The sequence below is a fragment of the Musca autumnalis genome, unplaced genomic scaffold (assembly GCF_047663935.1).
Source record: "Musca autumnalis isolate F117 unplaced genomic scaffold, ASM4766393v1 scaffold_5, whole genome shotgun sequence".
Lineage (NCBI taxonomy): Eukaryota > Metazoa > Arthropoda > Insecta > Diptera > Muscidae > Musca > Musca autumnalis.
This window is the reverse complement of record NW_027412088.1, coordinates 29,956,187-29,980,565: the sequence shown is the minus strand read 5'-3', so window position 1 is coordinate 29,980,565 and position 24,379 is coordinate 29,956,187. Positions and strand designations below refer to the sequence as shown.

General features: G+C 31.4%; 1 protein-coding gene across 1 annotated transcript; it reads right to left on the bottom strand.

The window, feature by feature from the left end:
* Window positions 1-3,917: 3,917 nt before the first annotated feature.
* LOC141406284 (endoplasmic reticulum metallopeptidase 1-like) lies at window positions 3,918-23,975 on the bottom strand. Its single transcript, XM_073991534.1, has 8 exons — window positions 23,296-23,975; window positions 11,491-11,575; window positions 11,146-11,421; window positions 10,683-11,072; window positions 4,773-4,953; window positions 4,526-4,710; window positions 4,307-4,450; window positions 3,918-4,241 (listed from the first exon to the last, which is right to left on the bottom strand). The coding sequence occupies exons 1-8, from the start codon at window positions 23,973-23,975 to the stop codon at window positions 3,918-3,920; spliced, it is 2,265 nt and encodes a 754-aa protein (XP_073847635.1).
* Window positions 23,976-24,379: the final 404 nt, after the last annotated feature.

Here is a 24,379-nt window from a genome sequence, read left to right as displayed (position 1 = left end):
CTTAAGAGGTTTTCTTTCGATCTATAGAAGACTTTAAGAGGTCTTCTTTGCTCTATAGAAAACCTTCAGAGGTCTTCTTCAGTTCATAGAAGACCTCAAGAGGTTTTCTTCCGTTTATATAAGACCTCATAAGGTCTTCTTGGGTCTATAGAATACCTCAAGGGGTCTTCTTCGGTCCATAGAAGGCCTGAAAAGACCTTTTGTCTACGGAATACCTTAAGAAGTCTGCTCTCTATAGAAAACCTCAAGCAGTTTTTTGTCTATAGATGACCTCAAGAGATCTGCGTCTGCCTATAAATGAATTCAAGAGGCCTTCTTCAGCCTATTTAAGACCTCAACAAATTTTCTTCGGAATTTAGAAGACCTCAAGAAGTCTTCTTCGGTATATAGAAGACCTGAAGAGCTCTACTTCTGTCTCTATAGGACTTCAAGAGGTCTTCGTTGGTCTATAGAAGACCTCAAGAGATATATTTGGGTCTATAAAAAATCTCAAGAAGTCTTCTTCTGTCTATAGAGGATCTCATCGGTCATTCTTCAGTCTTTAAAATACCCCTTTAGAAGGCCTCATGAAGTATTCTGTCTGAAGAAAATCCCAATGGCATACTGTTCATTGACTCTCTTAATTTTATCTGTGATTTGGATTTTTAATTAGGTTAGGATTTATTTACTAACTGTTCTAAGTCTGAACTGACCTGCCCCAGAGCCATTTGAGTCTCTTGCAGTAAACTACCAGGACTGTAGGGTCAATAGAAGAGAAGTAGGAAAGAGATTCAATCACGTGTACACCAAAAATTCTATGTCTTTTGACCATCAGTCTAGGACATCTACATAGAAGGTGCTCGATTGTCTACTTTCATCCTCGAATAACCTACAGTACTCAATGTTGTTGCCATCCCACTTACATGTCATAGATCTAATACTACAGTGGCCAGTTATGACTTGGGGCTATTCTGATTTCCGACTTTCAGAGTGAGAGAAGGGATGCAGTTCTACGCCCTGAGATTGCCTGCCAGATTGACTTCGGTACCTTGCAACCAGGTACGTCTTGCGAAATTCTTACGGTTTTCTCTGCATAGAATTGACTAAGTTTGCCGAGGAAATAGCAGAGTGGTGGCTTGACATAGTCCTCTACGATAAGGTCAGAGGACTGGGAACCTCGCTTTGCTAATTTATCAACTTTCTCATTGCCTTCAACATTGCAGTGCCCCGGCACCCAACAAAGGTTGACGCTTAAATTGCATGTTTTTAAAGTGGACCTACAATCTTGAACGATCCTAGATTTAATAGTATATGATTCTAACACCTTAAGGGCAGCCTGACTATCTACGTAGACTGTGACTGTCCCACCTACTTGGTCCGTCATTCCTACTACTAATTCTAGGGCCTTCAATACTGCGAAGACTTTCGCCTGAAAAACACTACACCCCCGCTCCAGTTCCTTCAACCATCTTAGAACCATCAGTAAAGATGGAGAGGCTATCGGGTAGTGGCCTGCCAAGCTCCCATTCACTTCTGTCATGGATAAGAACCTTCGCTGCGTCAAAATCCAACGAAGGCGAGATGTAGACAGTTACACTCCCCCCGTCACTTAGTCCGATCTGACTGCTTAGCCATAGATTAAGCTCCTCGAGCCTCAAGGCACTACGGGATGCTAGATACTGAACAGAAATATTCAGGGGCTGGATGTGGCTGGATGTTCAGTACTGCATTCAGTGCTGCTTGAGGGGTGCTCTTCACTGCTCCTGTAATAAGAACTGAAGCAGATCTTTGCACAGTAGCTAACCTAGACAAATTGGATTTTTTGTTCAGGGACTGCCACCAAACAAGACATCCATAGGTCTAAATGGGGCATACCACTGTCATAAACACCCAGTGTATAACATGTGGTCTCAAACCCCAGCTCTTACCTATGGAGTTCTTGCAGGAATAGAGTGCAATTAGACCCCTCTTAGTACGCTCCGCTGTGTTTCTTTTCCATCTGAGTTGATGGTCAAGAATTACTTCCAGGTACTTCGCCTCTCTAGAGAGATTTAGCTGCACCCCATCTAGTGTTGGTGGTACGAACTCGGCGGGTTTTCTTTTTCTGGTAAAGAGCACCAGCTCTGTCATTGCCGGTTTCACACCAAGGCCGTTGATGTGAGCCCAGCGTGAGAGTTTGGCAAGTGCTCTTTGCATTAAATCGGATAATGTGCACAAAAATTTCCCGCTAATCAGGATAACCACATCATGCGCGTAAGCAACTACCTTAGTTCCTCCTAGTTTGTCGAATTCCCTGAGTATCCCATTTATCACCAGTAGCCAGAGCAAGGGAGATAAGACTCCCCCTGATGTGTGCCCCTGGTGACAGATCTCCTAATGGAACTCTCCCCAATATTAGAATTGATAAGCCTGCTTCTAAGCATGATATCAATCCAGTCTATTAGGATAGAGGGGACACCCAGTGATTCTAGAGAAGAGTGGATAGATTCGAGTTTCACGTTGTTAAAGGCCCCCTCTATATCCAAAAGGCAGCCAAGGTGAAATTCGATTCATCCAGATTCTTCTCTATATAACCGACGACACTATGTAGCTGTTGATTTCCCCTTAAAAAAAGCATGTTGTGAGTTGTTTATAAGGTCTTGGCTGAAGCAAGTTTTAATTTCTAAGTCCAACAACCTTTTCAAAGTCTTTAAGAGAAAGGAGGAAAGACTAATCGGCCTGTAGTCTTTCGGTAGCGAGTGACTTGGTTTCCCAGCTTTGGGAATATAGGTCACTGTTACCTCTTTCCACAGCGCCGGTATGTGCGATAGTAGCAGACAAGCCCTGAAAATCTTCTGAAGAATGGTTGTCAAAACAGTCGGTGCGTTCTGAAGCATCGCTGGAATGATACCATCAGGTCCAGGAGATTTATATGGCTGAAAAGTACTTATCGCCCATGAGATTTTGTTATAGCTTATTAATCTGTTGACAAGAGCCAACTCTCCCGGAGTGCGGGTCCTGCTTTTGTCCACACCAGGTGTGCTCGAGTTGGCATCCTCACTTCCAGGGAAATGTGTGTTGTGGATTTTTAATTAATCCTAGCGCAGTTTTTTAGTTCCGCTTTAAATCTTCATTTCATAAAATCTGCAAACTATGGCAATTAACCCTAATGTACGTATTATTGATATTTATTCAAATAATTACAATTACAACTTTAAACAGGTAGTTATTTAATTAAATTATCTTTTTGACTTCTCCGTATTGATTTAACAATAGAAAAAATATTTAAATTACTCCTAGAAAAATTGGTTTCCCTTTTCTATACAATCGCCCGGATTCTGGGTTTCTCACACAAACATTGTGTAATAATCTCTCAAATTTGCGAAGTCAAATTTCAAGAGGTAACTAAAAACGTGTTTTTCTCGAAGCTGGATTTTTTGAGATGTGACACTCTTGGAGTAAATGAACGATACTTAAAAATTAGAATGCGTCGAAAGGCTATATTCTAGAAATGCCAACTTTCATAGGAGGCAACCCAATGTGTGGGATAGGCCCAGTCAGGGAATGAAGCCAAAAACTCATTGAATTCATTTGTGTATGTGTGAGTGTGATAAAGAAAATGCGCTCCAATACCCAAACGGAATGAGGGACGTGTTACTACCGACTCTCTCTGAAAATATAAAATAAATGGTTTTATAGAATAATTAAGCATATTACAGGTAGTTAAGTGTTTACCTCAACCTCTATCCAAAAGAGGAACGGTGTCTCTTCCATGGAATAAACATGATATGTAAAATATGGCGTATCATAATCCTCATCCAAAAGAACCCGATTAAATGACCAATCGATAATTTTATTTCCTGCATGTGGTTCAATATAAATGAAAAATCGATCGGCGGCCTTTAGAGAGAATTCATAATGTATTTTTGTCGCTTCCAGATACACTTTGGACAATAATTTTAATTGGGTAGGTATAATAGGTTGTGGAGGTCTAGCAGGTATCCATTTTGTGGAATTTCTGTAAAATAATAGAGTTTAGACAGCATGCTTTTCAAGAAGAAGACGAGCGTAACATACTTCCAATTCATCCACCTCGAACTATATAAAGGTAATCCACAAAACATTTCAGTTTCACATTCTTCATCTGTCCAAGACTGTGGCAAAGCATTCTTTAAAGTAGTGTCGTCCAAACTGTAAGGCCTCGAGTCCACCGGTTGAACATAGAAACCTGTGTCGTTTTTAATTACCATACCTGTATTGTCGTGTATAATTCGTTCGGTGTGCTAAAACAGAGAAAAAACAACAACAATTTCAATTAAAATATTATAAAAAAAAATAGTAGACTTACCAAAACATAAAATCTTTGAGGATGTACATCTTTGGTATATGGAAAACCGACAGGTGTGGCAGCAAGTATTACAAACACTACACACAAAACGGCGAAAATTGAAGTAATTGTTTTCGATTTTTTGAATTTATTCATAATAGGCATCTGAAATAATACATTGGAGAGTGATTGATGTTTTACGCTCGGTATTGAATCTTCATTATGTCACTTTCCACTTACAATAAAACCGCCAAAATGCATTGTACACAGCACACAAAATGCTGATAATAACAGCTCAGGTTTACTTGTGGGGCCATCACGTCCCTGCATCGGTATGAAAAATGTCAAAAACAAAAATGCCATGTAGGTATAAAACCAGAATGGCATTATTTGGCAGATGCAATGGACAATGAAATAATATTTTTCTGAAAAAAAACATGCTCCTTTTTAGGAAGAGTTAGGAATATAGTAAATATTTTCTACTTACTTTTGGTAATTTTCGAAAGAGACAAATTTATAACTACAGAAATGGTATAGAAGAACACAGCTATCATTACAAAGAATGCCGATCGCACACCAAGTCCGGTCATTATAATACAAATAACAGCCAGTATGAGACAATGGGCGTGCATAAAGGAGATAATTATGTTGTCCAGGTGCATTGTGTTCTAGAAAAGAAAAACAACATAGTTATTTATTAATTTATTGCACTTTTTATGTCGTTCTGTTTGCATCATTCCACATACTTGATCGGAATAATATTGTAAAAAATTGTTTTTGTAAAGAATTGTTTTCAAACGAATTAGGTGACATTTTCGTGTTTGGTGCACCGAATACCTCAAAACGGGCGAACATATTAAGAATTCGATGGTTTCATCGATTGGAACATAAATGCGGCTTTTTGAGAACTTTCGTGAGAATTAATCTTTAGCCTTATACAAATTACTATGGCAACGGAAACCCGTCCCCTTGGTTAACATTAACCGATCGCCATAAAATTTCATATGTAGATAAGGTTTTTGATCAAATAGAAAAAATGTATACCATTTTCAAGCGTGGATTTTTTAAATTTTTTTTTTTCAAGCGTGGTTTTTTTTGATACATTTTTTTAAAAGTTGACTTTTTTAAGAACGTTTTGTCTTCGTGGATTTTTTAAAAAATTTTTAACGCGGATTTTTTGAAGAATTTTGTTAAGTGGGCTTTTGTAACGAAATTTTTTTCATGGTGGATTTTTTAAAGAATTTTTTAAACGTGGATTTTTTGAAGAGCGTGTTTTTTTTAAAGATTTTTTTTAAGCGTGGATTTTTTAAAGAATGTTTTAAGCGTGGATTTTGTAAAGAATGTTTTAAGCGTGGATTTTGTAAAGAATTTTTTAAGCGTGGTTTTTTTAAAGATTTATTTTTTAAGCGTGGTTTTTTTAAAGATTTATTTTTTAAGCGTGGATTTTTTAAAGATTTATTTTTTAAGCTTGGATTTTTTAAAGAATTGTTTAAGCGTGGATTTTTTATAAAATTTTTTAAGCGTGGATTTTTTATAGAATTTTTTAAGCGTGGATTTTTTAAATAATTTTTTAAAGAATTTTTTAAGCGTAAATTTTTTAAACAGTTTTTTAAGCAAGGATTTTTTAAAGAATTTTTTAAGCGTGGATTTTTTAAAGAATTTTTTAAGCGTGGATTTTTTAAAGAATTTTTTAAGCGTAGATTTTTTAAAGAATTTTTTAAGCGTGGATTTTTTAAAGAATTTTTTAAGCTTGGATTTTTAAAAGAATTTTTTAAGCGTTGATTTTTTAAAGAATTTTTTAAGTGTGGTTTTTTGAAGAATTTTTTAAGTGTGGATTTTTTGAAGAATTTTTTAAGCGTGGATTTTTTGACGAATTTTTTAAGCTTGGATTTTTTGACGAATTTTTAAAGCGTGGATTTTTTGACGATTTTTTTAGGCGTGGATTGTTGAAGAATTTCTAAGCGTGGATTTTTTGAAGAATTTTTTAAGCGTGGATTTTTTGAAGAATTTTTTAAGCGTTGATTTTTTGAAGAATTTTTGTAAACGTGGACTATTTTGATGAGTTTTTGGATGAGCGAGGATTTTTTGAAGAATTTTTTTCCACCGTGAATTTTTTAAAGAATTTGTTTAAAGCGTGTATTTTTTTTTTTTTTTTTGAAAGTACTTGTTTCAATCCTGTATTTTTAAAAGATTTTTTTTCAAGCGTGAATTTTTTTTAAAGTGTTTGTTTTCAGTCTGGTTTTTTAAAGAATCACGTGGATTTTTTTAAAGAATTTGTTTTCAATCGTGAATTTTTTCAAAGAATTTTTTCAACCTTGAATTTTTGAGGAATTTGTTTTCAATCGTGGATATTTTAAAGAATTTTTTTAAACGTGAATTTTTTAAGGGATTATTTTTTCAAACTTAGATTTTTTAATGAATTTGGTTTAAATCGTGAAATTTTTAAAATTTTTTCAAGCGTGGATTTTTTAAAGAATTTTTTTAAACGTGAATTTTTTAAGGGATTATTTTTTCAAACTTAGACTTTTTAATAAATTTGGTTTAAATCGTGAACTTTTTAAACATTTTTCAAGCGTGGATATTTTAAAGAATTTTTTTAAACGTGAATTTATTAAGATTTTTAATGAATTTGGTTTAAATCGTGAAATTTTTAAAATTTTTTCAAGCGTGGATTTTTTAAAGAATTTTTTTAAACCTGAATTTTTTAAGGGATTAGTTTTTCAAACTTAGATTTTTTAATGAATTTGGTTTAAATCTTGAACTTTTCAAAATTTTTTCATGCGTGGATTTTTTAAAGAATTTTTTAAAACGTGAATTTTTTATGGGATTATTTTTTCAAACTTAGATTTTTTAATGAATTTGGTTTAAATCGTGAAATTTTTAAATATTTTTTTAAGCGTGGATTTTTTAAAAAAATTTTTTAAACCTGAATTTTTTAAGGGATTAGTTTTTCAAACTTAGATTTTTTAAAGAATATGGTTTAAATCGTGAACTTTTTAAAATTTTTTAATGCGTGGATTTTTTAAAGAATTTTTAAAACGTGAATTTTTTAAGGGATTAGTTTTTCAAACTTAGATTTTTTAATTAATTTGGTTTAAACCGTGAACTTTTTAAATTTTTTTCAAGCGTGGATTTTTTAAAGAATTTTTTAAAACGTGAATTTTTTATGGGATTATTTTTTCAAACTTAGATTTTTGAATGAATTTGGTTTAAATCGTGAAATTTTTAAAATTTTTTCAAGCGTGGATTTTTTAAAGAATTTTTTTAAACCTGAATTTTTTAAGGGATTAGTTTTTCAAACTTAGATTTTTTAATGAATTTGGTTTAAATCGTGAACTTTTTAAAATTTTTTCATGCGTGGATTTTTTAAAGAATTTTTTAAAACGTGAATTTTTTAAGGGATTATTTTTTCAAACTTAGATTTTTTAATGAATTTGGTTTAAATCGTTAACTTTTTAAAATTTTTTCAAGCGTGGATTTTTTAAAGAATTTTTTCTTCCACGCGCGATTTTTTTTAAAGAATTTGTTTTCAAGCGTGGGTTTTTAAAGAATTTTTTCTTCCACGCGCGATTTTTTTAAAGAATTTGTTTTCAAGCGTGGGTTTTTAAAGAATTATATTCTCAAACGTGGATTTTTTAAAAAATTTGCTTTCAATCTGGAATTTTTTTCAAAGAATTTTTTCTCAAATGTATATTTTTTAAATAAATTGTTTCTTAGACATGGATTTTTTTAAATAATTTTTTCTCGAACTTGGATTTTTTCTAAAAAATTTTTTCTCAAACGTGGATTTTTTTAAAGAATTTGTTTTCAAACGTAGTTTTTTTAAGATTTTTTTTTTCAAAATTAGATTTCTTTTGAATTTTTTTTTTAAGATTTTGCCTCAAACGTGGATTTTCTAAAATACATTTTTCTCAAACGAAGATTTTTTTTAAATAAATATTTCCTAAACGTGGATTTTTTTAAATACATTTTTCCCAAACGTGGATTTATTTCTTAAAATATTTTTTTCCCAAACGTTGATTTTTTTAAATATTTTTTTCCTAAACGTTGATTTTTTTAAATTTTATTTAAAAATTTTATTCTTAAAAGTGTAAATTTTTAGAATTTTTTTCTCAAACGTGGATTTTTTAAAGAATTTTTTTTCTCAAACTTGGATTTTTTAAAGAATTTTTAAGCGTGGATTTCGTTTAAAGAATTGTTTTCTCAAACGTGGATTTTTTAAAGAATTTTTTTCTCAAACGTGGATTTTTTAAAGAATTTTTTTCTCAGACGTGGATTTTTTAAAGAATTTTTTTCTCAAACGTGGATTTTTAAAGAATTTTTTTCTCAAACGTGGATTTTTTAAAGAATTTTTTTCTCAAACGTGGATTTTTTAAAGAATTTTTTAAGCGTGGATTTCGTTTAAAGAATTTGTTTAAGCGTGGATTTCGTTTAAAGAATTTGTTTAAGCGTGGATTTCGTTTACTTAATTATTTTTTCTCAAACCTGGGGCTCAATTCTGTTTCTATGAAAATATGAAATGAAAACTTTTATAAAAGGAAAAAACTGTCAAACGAAAAAACTTATAAAGGAAATATTCAAATTTCATCATTTCAAATTTTCATAGAACAAGTTTTTAAAGAATTTTTTGCTAAAACGTGGACTTTTTTAAAATTTTTTTTTCTCAAACGTGGATTTTTTAAAGAATTTTTTTCTCAAACGTAGATTTTTTTTAAGTTTTTTAAAGAATTTTTTTCGCAAACATGGAAGTTTTTAATGAATTTTTGTCTCAAACATGGATTATTCAAAAGTATTTTCTCAAACGTGGATTTTTAAAAATAAACAATTTTCCGAAACGTGGAGCTTTTTTTTTGAAATTTGTTTTCCAAACGTGGAGCTTTATATAAATATTTTTTCCAAACGTGGATTTTTTTTAAATTTTTTTTTTTCTAACGTGGATTTTTTAAATAATGTTTTTTTTCAAATGTGGATTTTTTAAATAATTTGTTCTCAAACGTGAATTTTTTTAAAGATTTTGTTCTCAAACGTGGATTTTTTTTAAGATTTTGTACTCAAACGTGGATTTTTTTAATGAATTTGTTTTCAAACGTGGATCTTTTTAAATAAACTTTTTCAAGCGTCGATTTTTAAAGAAAATTTTACAAGCGTCGGGTTTTTAAACGTGGATTTTTATAAAGCTTAGATTTTTAAAGACATTTTTTTAGCTTGGATTTTTTTAGATTTTTTTCAACCCTATGTTTTTTAAGAAAGTTTTTTTAAGCTAGAATTTTTTAAATAACCTTTTTCAAGCGTGGATTATTTTAAAGAATTGTTTTTTTAGTGGGTATTTTTTAAAGATTTTTTTAACATATTTTTTTAAGCGGGGATTTTTTAAACATATTTCTGCATGCGTGGATTTTTTTAAACATATTTCTGCATGCGTGGATTTTTTAAACATATTTCTGCATGTGTGGATTTGTTTACACAAACGTTTTTAAATCATGGATTATTTTATACAATTTTTTTAAGCGGGTATTTTTTTAAAATTCTTTTAACATAATTGTTTCAAGCGTAGGTTTTTTAAAGGTCATTTCTTCAAACGTGGCTTTTTTAAAGGTAATTTTTTCAAGCGTGAATTTTTTTGAAGAATATTTTCAACATGGATTTTTTAAAGATCATTTCTTTTAAGCTTGATTTTTTTGAAGATCATTTCTTTCAAGCTTATTTTTTTAATATCATTTTTTACGTGAATTTTTTTAAGTTAATTTCTTTCAAGCTTGATTTTTTGAAGATCATTGTTTAATCGTAGATTTTTTAAGATAATTTTTTTCAAGCGTGAATTTTTCAATGATCATCTCTTTCAAGCTTGATTTTTTTGAAGACATTTTTTAATTTTTTAATGAATTTTTTAAGCCTGCATTTTTAAAATATTTTTTTCTTTAAGCGTGGATTTTTTTTTAAATAATTTTTCAAGACTGCATTTTCTGAAGAATTATTTTTTTAAACCTGGATTTTTTAAAGATAATTTTTTTCTAGCCTGATTTTTTTTTTTTCTAGCCTGGATTCCTTGAAGGTCATTTTTTTCAAGTGTGGATTTTTAAAAGATCATTATTTTTCAAGCCTGGATTTTTAAAGATAATTCTTTCCAAGCGTGGATCTTTTGGAGATAATTTTTAAGCGTTTGTTTTTGAAGATCATTTTTTCAAGAGTTTGTTTTTTGAGATCCTTTTGTCAACGGTTTGTTGTTTGGAGATCATTTTTTTAAGCGTGGATTAAGAAATTTTTCTCAATCGTGGATTTTAAAGAGTTATGTAATTACGAACACAAGACTTTACCCAAAAAAATGAACACTTGGTATTGAAGGAGAGCGGCGGAATGTTGCATTCATGAAGTCAGTCAAAGGTTTATAATCGCTTACCTTATTTTTCGTCCAATATATGTACAATCCCGGGCCCATAGCCAAAACAAAGAACATGGGGCAGAAATAAAGGCCAAAAATCAGCGATGTCTGACTATACCAAGACTGTGTAATGCTTAGGGCATCAACAATAACAGCAATTACTATCGTTAGGCCAGCTGCAACTACAACGTTAACCAGTTGTGCAATAATTATACCCAAGTATTGCATATAAAAGGGTTTAGTTTCTTCCTTATCGTCCTTTCCAGACATTAGAACTACATGGAGGAAAATGAAAATAATGGCACAGCAGCTGGTTGTGCCATTGACGATCGTGCCCGTCGTTTCTGTGTATGCCACCATAAACCAACCCAAGAAATCATAGAAGACCACATGACCTTCAGCGTGTTCCTACGAGAATTATGAAGTTTAAAAAATTAACGCAAGATTATAACATATACTCGTATGTGTATGTAATACTTACTTCAGGGTGGGTCAGTTCCTCGGCATTTGCTAAAGCCCACGTTAAGGCAAGCACATTATCACCAGTGGTCTGATAAGTTCCTCTTTCTAAATTACGAAAATTATCATATTTCGTGTGATAAATATAACCATTAAGAGCATGCGCCATATCCAGGCCAGGAACACCACGATGATCACGAAAGATTCGAAAATCAGTATCGGATGGTACAAAATTATTTTGAAACAATTCCTCGGCCAATGTTGTGGCAAAAGGATGGCGGGCAGATTTCTTATAATACTATAAAACGGAGTTGAAATTTAGTTAATGGGAAAATACATAGGTATGGAGTAGGTGATGTAAAAATACCTTTATTAGCCATGGATGATTGGGACCAGTTTGGAACAGAACTTCTTTACCGCCTGAACCGGTAGAGTCCAGATTAATAAGCGCTCTGAAAAATAGAATAGTATCATTGCTTTCGTATATGCAAATGTACACAAATAAAACTTTTCTTTGGAATGTGCAAACTTTTTTATACGTCAGTTTAGATGATCTAAAAATCCAAAATGTCGAATTATAGCAGACTGAATCCCTATGTTGATCTTGAAAAAAAAAGATAAATATATTGTTACGAGTGTAACTGATAGGTTTAAGTTAGTTTAGATGAATTTCCGTTAATTAAAAAATTGAATTGTAACGTAAATTTTTATTAAGCTGTTACTTTATCCAAATTAGTTGTACAACAACTACTGTATAGAAGTTTTTCAGTCCTTCCGGTTCTTTCTATGTTATTGCTGTGCCTTTGTTTACATTCTTTCATTGTTTTTGTTGTACTTTTTTTTTTTTTTTTCGATCGTTCCCAACGCCACTCTTTCCCGCCCTTGCCGACCGAGAGGGCCACCTCCCCTTAACGTAGGGAGCGCGTACACCTCATATTCCGTAATATGGGGGATTAGTAGACTAGGGAAAACCAGCTACAGCAAAACATCAGCCGGTTTGAAAGTTACATTTTAAAGACAAACACATCAAAAAATAAAATAGGTCAAATCTAACATATTGCCTGGCAACTGCTACAACAATACTAAGAACGTAAGATAAAGTTTTTTATGGCATGCAGAGGTTCCGATAAAGACATCCTATTATATAATTTGTTATATTCATCACATAAAGATCGGAGTGGATTACTTATTTCATAATTAGATTTCGCTAACGTTAATTTAAGTGGTATGTAGTTTCGAGTATTACGTGAAGGTACATTAAAATTGATTTCGCCAATTAAAAACTGTGATTCAATTTGTCCACGCAAAAGTTTAATAATGAATATAGATCTGAGCATTAAACGTCTTTTTTCCAACGTTGGAAGGTCAATTAACTTTAGACGGTTTTCATATGGTGGAAGAGATTCACTTGTGCTCCACCCTAAGCCTCTAAGAGCAAATAAAAGAAATTGAACTTGTACTGATTCTATCTTATCAGAATAACATTTGTAAAAAGGACTCCAAAGTACACAACCGTATTCCAATGTTGGTCGGACAAGGCTAGTGAATAAGCGTTTGGTCACGTATGGATCGTCAAATTCCTTAGACCAGCGTTTTATAAAGCCAAGTAATGACTTGGCTTTATTAACACAAGACTCTATATGTAAGTTGAAACGCAATTTACTATCTAAAATAACTCCAAGATCCACAAACGAGTCTACATTATCCAATTTGTGCGAACCTATGAAATAATCGCAAGAATCAGGACGAGATCTATAAAATGACAATTTTTTACATTTTTTTAAGTTTAATGACATACCGTTGACACTACACCAGTTGGAAAGAGAATACAAATCATGTTGCAGATTAATTGATTGATTATAAGAATCGTGATTGCTAAACAGTTTAACATCGTCAGCAAACATTAATACTTTAGAGCAACGAATAACAGATGGAAGGTCATTTAAGTAGAGTACAAAAAGTAATGGACCTAAATGGCTACCCTGAGGAACACCAGAATGCACAGTTATATTTTTTGACAGAATATCATTAAAAGAAACCCTTTGGGTACGGTCCTGTAGATAAGAACGTATCCAAGACAAGAGTATTGATGGGAACCCCATAGAATCAAGCTTATATATTAACAATTCGTGTACAACGGTGTCAAAGGCCTTACTGAAATCTGTGTATATAACATCAGTTTGACATTTATTTACGAATCCATTGTGAACGTGACATGTAAGTTCCAATAAATTTGTCAAGGTAGACCTACCCTTAACGAAACCATGTTGATAAGGTGATATTATAGATCTAGCGAAATGAGTTATTCGGCGTGAAACCAGAAGCTCAAAAAGTTTAGGAATTGCACTTAGTTTTGCAATACCTCTATAGTTTTCAATCACACATCTACTATCAGATTTATGCAAAGGAATAATAAAGCTAGATCTCCAGACAAGTGGGAAATATCCCAATGTCAACGAGTCATTGAAAATAATTGTTAGGGGACGATAAAGTTCATATGCACATGATTTTAAAATAGAAGTCGGAACACCATCAGGACCTGGTGAGTTTGAATATTTCAATGACAATAAACCATTTAATACTTCATCCTCAGTGAGAATAATGCGAGGAAACTGGTTAAGTTTATGAATATTATAAGGGTAATTAAGGGAGTTAGTTGAACATTTGGAGTAAGTATTTTGAAAAAAGTCAGCAAACATATTTGCAATGTCATTAGGGTCACATGATTCACTACAACCAAGTCTCATGCTACTAGGAAATTCACGTACTTTTCTTTTAGAGTTTACGAATTTATAAAAGTTTTTAGGATTACTATGAAAATTATTTCGCATCTTAATTAAGTAATTTGAATAACACCTTGAATTTTCTCTGTTGAACGCATTTCTAGCTTTTGCATAATTGGTAAAGTTTAAAGTGGAATTACATCTTTTAAATTTTTTGTACATTCTACTTTTCATATTGCGCAAACTCCTGAGATGTGGAGTAAACCAAGCAGGACCCATTTCTGAGCAAATCTTTAAGAGAGGAACTGATACTGTTAATGCATCATTAAGTACTTTATAAAAATTTGAAATACGGGAATCAATGTTTCCCTGAGGTAACAAAGTATTATTTGATAAGATAGAACGCAGAAGGACCACATTAGTTTTACCAAAATATAGTTTACTTGGCTTAGTTTGCGATAAAGTTTTAGTAGTTGAGCTATTATTGAGTTCAATAGTTACCATAAGGGTGGGATGATACATATCTTCATGTTCTGAGAATGGAGGACTTGCACATACAGAAGAGTTTATGGTTGAAGAAAACACTAAGTCTAAAATTTTACCTTTAGAATTATAGATATTATTTATTTGATAGAGACATTGATCAAAAATATTTTCCCAGAAGGATAGCATGTCTGTAGAGAGTTCTGTTGATGAAACAGGTACATAATCTACTATGTTGTCACCTGAGACCCATGTTAAGTTTGGTAAATTAAAATCACCAAGACAAATCAATTCAGAATTTGCTGAATGCCGCAATGAAACTTCTTTTATTAATTCAGAATGTTTAAGATAAATGTCTATGTCTGAGTTTGGGGCAATGTAGGAGCACGTTATAATAAAGGATTGATTTAAATATTTTATTTTAACACACACAAATTCAATATAAGGGTATTCAGTAAGCATAATTCGCTCTGATGCAATGGAATTATGAACTGCAATGAATACTCCTCCACCAATTTTGTTTTTAAAATATTATTTTTAAGAATTTACAAAATGTCTAAAAAGTGGCGATGCCTCCCCACCGATGGGGTAGCTTCGCCATCGACATAGGATATATATCAACGGACTCTTAAAGTGGCATTTACCATACTTCCTTCCCAAATATCAACATAATGCATAAAAGGACCATGTTTTCCATTTAATAATCAAAAATGATTCTAAAATTTACAAAAAGAAACATATTCCAGCCGTTAATTGAAGTAGGTGCCTTGAATTTAGGCATAAAAAAGAAATTTTTGCCAAATTAGATAGGTTTAGCACAATATTTGATTTCAACTTCACATTATAGCGTGGTATATCAATAGCATAAACAATTTAAGTTAAACCTGACATATTTCTTACATTAACCCACAACACCCCTATCATGGCGTAGCCGCCCCACCCCCTACATAGTTCATAATATTAATATATTGACATTTATAATTACTTTTATCATGCAAATTATTTGGATTTATATTCTTCAGTAGTTGTCTATTAACGGTTTAAAATTATAATTTTGATATCACTAAAGGTATACAAGATATCACAAAATATACCTACCATGAATATTTTTCGCAATACCCCAAAAACATGAAACCGCGTGCATCAGCAATCATATATTTGATAGAAATGCCAATTTTTGGAAGATGAAAGATCTTCGTTAAACTCACAATTTTCCCTTTAACGGCATTTCTGTAGCAGTTATAATTATCAAGAAAATCGGTGCTGGGGAAGGCGCCCCAGTGGCGAAGCCGCCCCATGTTACCATACGTCCCATTTTGATGAAATTTTGAATGTGTGACTGAATTCGGTCTTACAATAAATTTGCCAAATTATATCGAAATCGGTTCAGATTTGGATATAGCTCCTATATATATTTTCGCCCGATTTTAGGTATTTGCTGCACCAAACACGCTATATATGTTCGAGATCGATGAAATTTGGTATATGTGACTGAATTCGGTCTAGAAATAAATGTGCCAAATTATATCGAAATCGGTTCAGATTTGGATAAAGCTTTTCTGCACTAAACACGCTATATACGTCCGATTTCAATGAAATTTGGAATGTGTGACTGAATTCGGTCTGGAAATGAATGTGCAAAATTATATCGAAATCGGTTAAAAATAAAATCAAGAATTTTTTAAGCAATTGATTTTTTTAAAGATATTTTTCATCATCTTTTTTCAAGGTGTGGATTTTTTAAAAATATTTTTTTCAAGAATTTTTAGAGAATTTTTTTTTCAATGTGTGGATTTTTTATGAAAATTTGTTCAATGTGTGAATTTTTAAAAAATATATTTTCAACAATTTTTTAAGGAGTTGGTTTTTCAAAATACTTTTTTCAACGAAATCATTTTTTAGAATTTTTGTTAAGGAATTGATTTTTTTTAATATTATTTGTCGAGGTTAGGAATATTTAAAAATATTTTTTTAAGCACAGAAATTTTCAAGAATGTTTTAAAGAATTGATTTTTTTAAAAAAATATTTTTTAAGGCCTGGATTTTTTAATTTTTTTCAAGGAGAGAAATTTTTAAGATTTGATTTCTTTAAAAATATTTTTTCAAGTCGTGGATTTTTCAAAAATATTTTTTTCGAGAATTTTTTAAGTAGAGCAGCAGAGAAATTTTTGAGAATTTTGTTTCATATTTTGAGTTGTGGATTTAAAAAAAAAAAAATTCAAGAATATTCTAAGGAACTGGTGTTTATAAAAATATTTTTTAAGGCCGGATTTTAAAATTTTTTTTCAAGGAGAGAATTTTTTACGGAATTGATTTTTATTTTAAATATTTTTTTAAGTTGTGGATTTTTCAAAAATATTTTTTTCAAGTCGTGGATTTTTCAAAAAGCATTTTTTCAAGTCGTGGATTTTTCAAGAATTGTTTTTTTAAACATTTTTTAAAGCCTCGATTTAAAAAATCAAGAAATTTTTAAGCAATTGATTTTTTTAAAAAATATTTTTTCTATCATTTTTTAAGGAATTGATTTTTTTCAAAATATTTTTTTAAGGTGTGGATTTGTTAAAAATATTTTTTTTTTCAAAAATTTTTAAGGAATTTATTTGCTTAAAGGCGTGAATTTTTTAGGAATATTTTTTCAGTGTGTGGATTTTTTTAGGAATATTTGTTCAATGTTTGAATTTTTAAAAAATATATTTTCAACAATTTTTTAAGGAATTGGTTTTTCAAAATATTTTTTCAAAAAAATCATTTTTTAAATTTTTGTTTAAAGAATTGATTTTTTTCGAGGCTAGGAATATTTAAAAATATTTTTCAAGCTGAGAAATTTTATAGAATTGCTTTTTTTTCAAATATTTTTTTCAAGAATTTTTTAAGGAATTGTTTTTTTTTAATATATGTTAAGGCCTGGATTTTTTTTCAAGGAGAGTTTTTTTTATGGAATTGATTTTTTTAAAAATATTTTTTTCAAGTCGTGGATTTTTCAAAAACAGTTTTCAAGAATTTTTAAGGTAGAGCGGCAGAGAAATTTTAGAGAATTGTTTTTTTTTTAAATATTTTTTTCGAGGTTTGGATTTTTAAAAATATTTTTTCAATAATTTTTTAAGGAATTGATTTTTTTCAAAATATTTTTTCAATGTGTGGATTTTTTTAGGAATATTTGTTCAATGTGTGAATTTTTAAAAAATATATTTTCAACAATTTTTTAAGGAATTGGTTTTCCAAAATATTTTTTCAAAGAAATCATTTTTTAGAATTTTTTTAAGAATTGATTTTTTTTCGAGGCTATTAATATTTAAAAATATTTTTCAAGCTGAGAAATTTTAGAGAATTTTTTTTAAATATTTTTTTCGAGGTTTTGATTTCTAAAAATATTTTTTCAATCATTTTTTAGGGAATTGATTTTTTTCAAAATATTTTTTCAAGGTGTGCATTTTTTAAAAATATTTTTTATCAAAAATTTTTAAGGAATTTATTTTTTTTTAATATTTTTTTAAAGGCGTGAATTTTTTTTAGGAATATTTTTTCAATGTGTGGATTTTTTAGGAACATTTGTTCAATGTGTGAATTTTTAAAAAATATATTTTCAACAATTTTTTAAGGAATTGATTTTTCAAAATATTTTTTCAAAGACATAATTTTTTAGAATTGTTTTTTTTTAAGAATTGATTTTTTTTTCGAGGCTAGGAATATTTAAAAATATTTTTCAAGCTGAGAAATTTTAGAGAATTGTTTTTTTTTTTCAAGAATTTTTTAAGGAATTGATTTAAAAAAAAAAAAAGTATTTGTTAAGGCCTGGATTTTTTTATTTTTTTTTTTTTTCGAGGAGAGTTTATTTATGGAATTGATTTTTCTAAAAATATTTTTTTCATGTCGCGGGTTTTTCACAAACAGTTTTTCAAGAATTTTTAAGGTAGAGCGGCAGAGAAATTTTAGAGAATTGTTTTTTTTTAATATTTTTTTTCGAGAATTGGATTTTTAAAAATATTTTTTCAATAATTTTTTAAGGAATTGATTTTTTTCAAAATATTTTTTCAAGGTGTGGATTTTTTAAAAAATATTTTTTTTCAAAAATTTTTAAGGAATTAATTTTTTTTTTTTAATATTTTTTTAAAGGCGTGAATTTTTTTAGGAATACTTTTTCAGTGTGTAGCTTTTTTTAGGAATATTTGTTCAATGTGTGAATTTTTAAAAAATATATTTTCAAAAATTTTTTTAAGGAATTGGTTTTTCAAAATATTTTTTAACATTTTTTCGAGACGTGGATTTTTTAAAAATATTTTTTTTCAAGAATTTTTTAAGGAATTGATTTGTTTAAAAAAATATTTGTTAAGGCCTGGATTTTTAAAATTTTTTTTTTCAAGGAGAGAATTTTTTACGGAATTGCTTTTTTAAAACTATTTTTTTTCAAGTCGTAGATCTTTCAAAGACAGTTTTTCATGAATTTTTAAGGTAAGGTAAATATTTTTTTCGAGGTTTTGATTTTTAAAAATATTTTTTCCAGAGTTATTTAAGTAATTGATTTTTTTAAAAAATATTTTTTAAGGCCTATAGCCCTATTCTGTAACTTTTTAACAATCCGACAATCGACAACGTTGTCGAGACTAAAAATTGTTTGCAGTAACGATTGTGCTATTCTGTAAAAATGTAGAAAAACTTTCAAAAGCTTTCAATTTTGAATGTATTCTAAAACAGAACATACACACAAAACATAGGGAAATCCAATATTGAACATTTTTGTCGATTTTTAAACTTCGACAATTTTGGTCCTGTTTTTATAACGACGTTTTTAACAAAAGCTGTTAAAATTTGTTTACAGAATACCAAGGTTGTTAATTATGTTGTTAAAATGAGTTTCTCGAAAAAATAACAATATCGACTGTCGTTAAAATTCTGTAACTTTTATCGATTGAAAAGCTGTTAAAATTTCTTTTGTTTTTGTAACAACTACAAAACAAACAAATGAAATTGTTGTAAAATAAACTATGAGTAAAGTTGTTAAAAAGTTAGAGAATAGGTACCCTGTATTTTTTATTTTTTTCAAGGACGGAATTTTTTACGGAATTGATTTTTTTTAAATATTTCTTTCAAGTCGTGGATTTTTCAAAAATATTTTTTCAAGAATTTTTTAAGAAATTGATTTGTTAACATTTTTTAAGGCCTGGATTTTTTAAAAATATTTTTTTTAAGAAATTGATTTTTTTTAAGGTCTGTTTTTTGTGGAATTAATTGTTCTAAAAATAGTTTTTTTCAAGGCGTTTATTTTTTAAATACTTTTCCAATGTGTTTATTTTTTAAAAAACTCATTCCATGCGTTTTTATACCCTCAGCCTTTAGGCTATGAAGGGTATATACACTTTCATACGGGCAAAATGTGCCTCATCGAAATAATGGTTTTAGACCCCAAGTATGTTTGGACGAAATGTGTTTCAGACAATTTGGAGTCGCTTGAGCAATGTCCGTCCGTCTGTCTGTCTGTCTGTCTGTCTGGCTGGCTGGAGCGCACGATAACTCTCGAAGGGATGAACCGATTCGGTTCAAATTTTGGCTTTCGTAATATTTTGTCCAAACTTAGTTTAAGTTCGAAGATGAGCTATATCGGTCCACTCCTTCCGGTACCTCCCCCACAAAAGTTCGAAAATGTTCGGAAAATTTGTACGCACGATAACTCTTGAAGGGTGTAACCGATTTGGTCTATACTTTGCCCATCGTGGAGCGTGTACCAGACTTAGATCAGGTTTTAATATGGACTCAATCGGTCCACTCCGTCGGGTACCTCCCACACAAAATTTTGGAAAAGTTCAGTTTAGGAACATCTCTCGAATCGCTTTGATTTTTGCTTTAGCAACTTGTATTCACTGCCCTCCATATGACGGTATAAGTTTCATCAGGGGCAAGTCCATACTTCCTGAGAAAATAGCCTGAAAGTTGCAAAAACCCCCTATGACACCGTGTGAGGAGGTTGGAGGGCAAAATAACTCTCGAACAGGTCTGCCGATCCGGTCCAAAGTTTGGCCTTAGTAATATTTTGTCCAAACATAGTTTAAGTTCGAAGATAAGCCATATCGGTCCACTCCTTCAGGTACCTCCCCCACAAAAGTTCAAAAATGTTCGGAAAAATTGTGCATACGATAACCCTTGAAGAGAGTGGCCGAATTGGTCCATACTTTACACATCCTAATATATCTACCAGATATAGATCAGGTTCAAATATGGATTTATTTGTTCACTCCATCCGGTACCTCCCACTCAAAATTTCGGATACATGTTCACTTTAAGACCTGCTTTCGAATCACTTTGATTGCGATGGTAAAAGTTGTTTCAGGGGCAAGTTCATACTTCTTGAGCAAACATCCCTGAAGGTCTAAAAAACCCCTATGGTACCATATGTAGTGGATGGAGATCCATTCTTTTTAGTATCTCCTCGCAAAACTTTTGATATTAAAACCTAATCAACATTTTTGTCAGTTCAAACGCACAACATTTTTAAAACTCCCTAAATACATGCGTTTTTTGGAAAAAAAATTGTTTCAATATACACAGGCTGAGGGTATATCTCTGTCGGCAAAGCCGACTGTTACTTTTTTACTTGTTTTAATAATATTTACAAGGCGGGGATTTTATTTTTAAAATTTTTTATAGAATTGATTTATTTTTTAAATATTTTTTAAGCCTAGATTTAAAAAAATCAAGAATTTTTTAAGCAATTTTTATATAGTTTTTAAAGGCCTGGATTTTTAAAAATATTTTTTCAATTATTTTTTGAGGAATTGATTTTTTTAAAATATTTTTTTCAATGTGTATTTTTTAAAAAAGTAAAGTGACGCTGTGTGCTACTAGGATTAAGCTGGGTGCTTAGTAAATAAAGTCGATTGTGGATATGTGTAATAAAGTCCATAAAGTATTGCGGAGCGTAATCTAAGAGGAACCCTGTTTTATTTTGTACAAATCGTATCGCCGCTTGTAATCATCGATTAGTAAAAATGTAAAGCTGTGTGCTACTAGGATAAAGCTGTATGCTTAGTAAATAAAGTCGATTGTGGATATGTGTAATAAAGTCCATAAAGCATTGCAGAATCGCAATCTAAGAAGAACCCTGTTTCATTTAGTACATATCGTATCGGGGAATAAAACAATGTCTACACGGACGCAACAGTACATTCGCTTGCATTTAAATATAAACATGGTGACAAAAATAAATGACCAGCGTTTTTTTGAGAGAAATTCTTCTTCACACAGCTTCATTCTAGTAGCACACAACTTTCCTTTACTTCTTTACTAATCGATGACTACAAGACGCGATACAATTCTTAATTGACTGACCTTCTCTCAAACCCCTGGTATTAATGCTCAATCGCTTCTCGTTTATTGAGGTTAAGCGAAAAATTATTTAGTTGTTTTTCGTACATTTATAAAAACAAAAAAAAAAAACACTGTTACTTTTAATTATTTTTATACCCTCAGCCTTTAGGCTAAAGAGGGTATTTACACTTTGATACGGCCAAAAATGTGCCTCATCGAAATAATGGTTTTAGACCCCAAGTATGTTTGTACGATATCCGTTTCAGACAATTTTGAGTCGATCTAGCAATGTCCGTCCGTCTGTCTGTCTGGCTGGCTGGTGCGCACGATAACTCTCGAACGGATCAATCGATTCGGTTCAAATTTCGGGTATCGAAATATTTTGTCCAGATTTGATTTAAGTTCGAAGATGGGCCATATTGGTCCACTCCTTCAGGTACCTCCCCCACAAAAGTTCAAAAATGTTCGGAAAAATTGTCAACACGATAACATTTGAAGGGAGTAACCGAATTAGACCACACCTTGCACATCGTGACATTTCTACCAGATATAGATGAGGTTCCAATATGGACCCAATTGGTTCACTCTTTCGGGTACCTCCCACACAAAATTTTGCATAAGTGCAGTTTAAGGCCTGCTCTCGAATCGCTTTGATTTTTGTTGCAGCCACTTGTATTCTCTACCCCCATTACGACGATATAATTTTTTTCAGGAGCAAGTCCATATATCCTCAGAATTCAGCACGAAAACTGCAAACAACCCATATAATACCATGTGTCGTAGTTGGAGTGCACGATAACTCTCGAACGGATCAACATATTTGGTTAAAATTTTGGGTCTTGAAATATTTTGTCCAAACTTAGTTTAAATTCGAAGATAGACCATATCGGTCCACTCCTTCCGGTACCTCCCCCACAAAGGTTCAAAATTTTTCGCCAAGATTGTGGGCATGATAACTCTAGGAGGGAATAACCGAATTGAGCCAAACTTTGCTATTGGTAATATTACTTTCAGGCATAGATCGAGTTCTAATATGGACTATATCGGTCCACTCATTTGAGTACCTCCCACACAAAATTTGGAAAAAGTATAGTTTAACAACTCCTCTCTGATCTTATTAATTTGTGACGCAGCAGGTTGCACTTGCGGCCCCGGTTACGACGTTGTAATTTTTTTTTTTTCGTGGGAAAGTCCATACTTCCTGAGATAATGACACAAAAAGGTCCAGAAAATCCTACCGGCACCACCTAAACTGGCTAATGTGTAAAATAACCCTTTAAGAGAGAAATCGATTCAGCTCAAACATTGTAAATTGAAAAGTAAAATTGTAATATATTTAAATTCAGAAAATTAAGTACAACATATTTAATTATATAGTCTGTAAGGAAAATATCCATAGACTAATAAAGAAAAAAAATATTTCCTACAGCTTTGTATTAGGTCCGAGTATATACTACATCGGATCACTCCTATGGGTACACCCTACCCAAAGTTTGGAAAAAATGCACTCGTCTTGGATCATTCTGAAACCTACAGAAGTATTGTGTTAACTTTTTTTCTTCGGGTACGTGGCTGAGGGTATATCTCTGTCGGTTCAGCTGACTGATACTTTCTTACTTGTTTATGTTACATTTCATTCATTCATTTAAACGTTGTTCATTACTTACTTGCAATACGGTGCCCACTTATGTTGGGTTATAAAACCATGAGATCCCTGCAGCTTACTTTCCTCAGCTCCATTAAATAAGAATACAATAGGGTTCTTCAGTTCCTTTTCCGACGAAGAAATCACACGTAAAACTTCTAACATAACCACTATCATTACACCAGCATCGGCAGCTGCGGGAGTCCCTACTTCGGAATCAAAATGCGAATTCACCAACAAATATGATTCACTTTTGGTAGTTTTAGGCGCCAGCTTGACAATAACATTGGATACATTATGATATGAAGTGGCCATTCCCCAAAGTTCAAAATCACCTGCGGAATATTGAACATCTACATCAATATCGTAGAGCTCTTGCCGTGATGATGATTTGATTTTTTCAATTTCATTCAACAAAAATTGCACGGCATAAACTTCATTCTCCACAGTGCCAGCAAGTTTAACACCAATCGACGATAAACCGAGCAATTGTGTCTGGGCCCGTTCACCAATAAATTCATCTGGATGATGATGTTCGTCACGTATCAAATTAGTATCGGGATATGAGAAAAAGCTAGGAATCACAACGACATAGAATAGGACAAACCAACAAACACAGAATAACGGAGCCCAGTACCAATTGATTTTCTTGGATTTTAAAAATCCCTTTGGATCTGGATTAACATCGAAACTCTCCTTCATTTCTATTGCCGCTGAACGAAAGAACGCCAAAATCGATACTAAATTCTATCCAATCTACTACTGTGGGTAACGACAGTCGAAAGTAGATCTTATCAGAAGCCTACTATAAACGATATTTGTGTGTTAGTTATAAAGCAATAAAAACTACCGATTATGAAAAGTAACCTAATTGGGCTATTGCCCAATGCATATTGTTGGCTATTTCATATCATTCTACGGTAGATGAGAAATGCGAAGAAACTAAACAACCTCTCACAAAAGTTTAAGACAAAAGGTTATCTGCCTAAAGAAAACTTCATGAGATTTGTTTTGATTATAAAAGACCTCGAGAGGTCTTCTATTTTCAGAAGACCTCAAGAGGTATTCTGTTTTTAGAACCCCAAAAAGGGTTTCAGTTTTTGGGA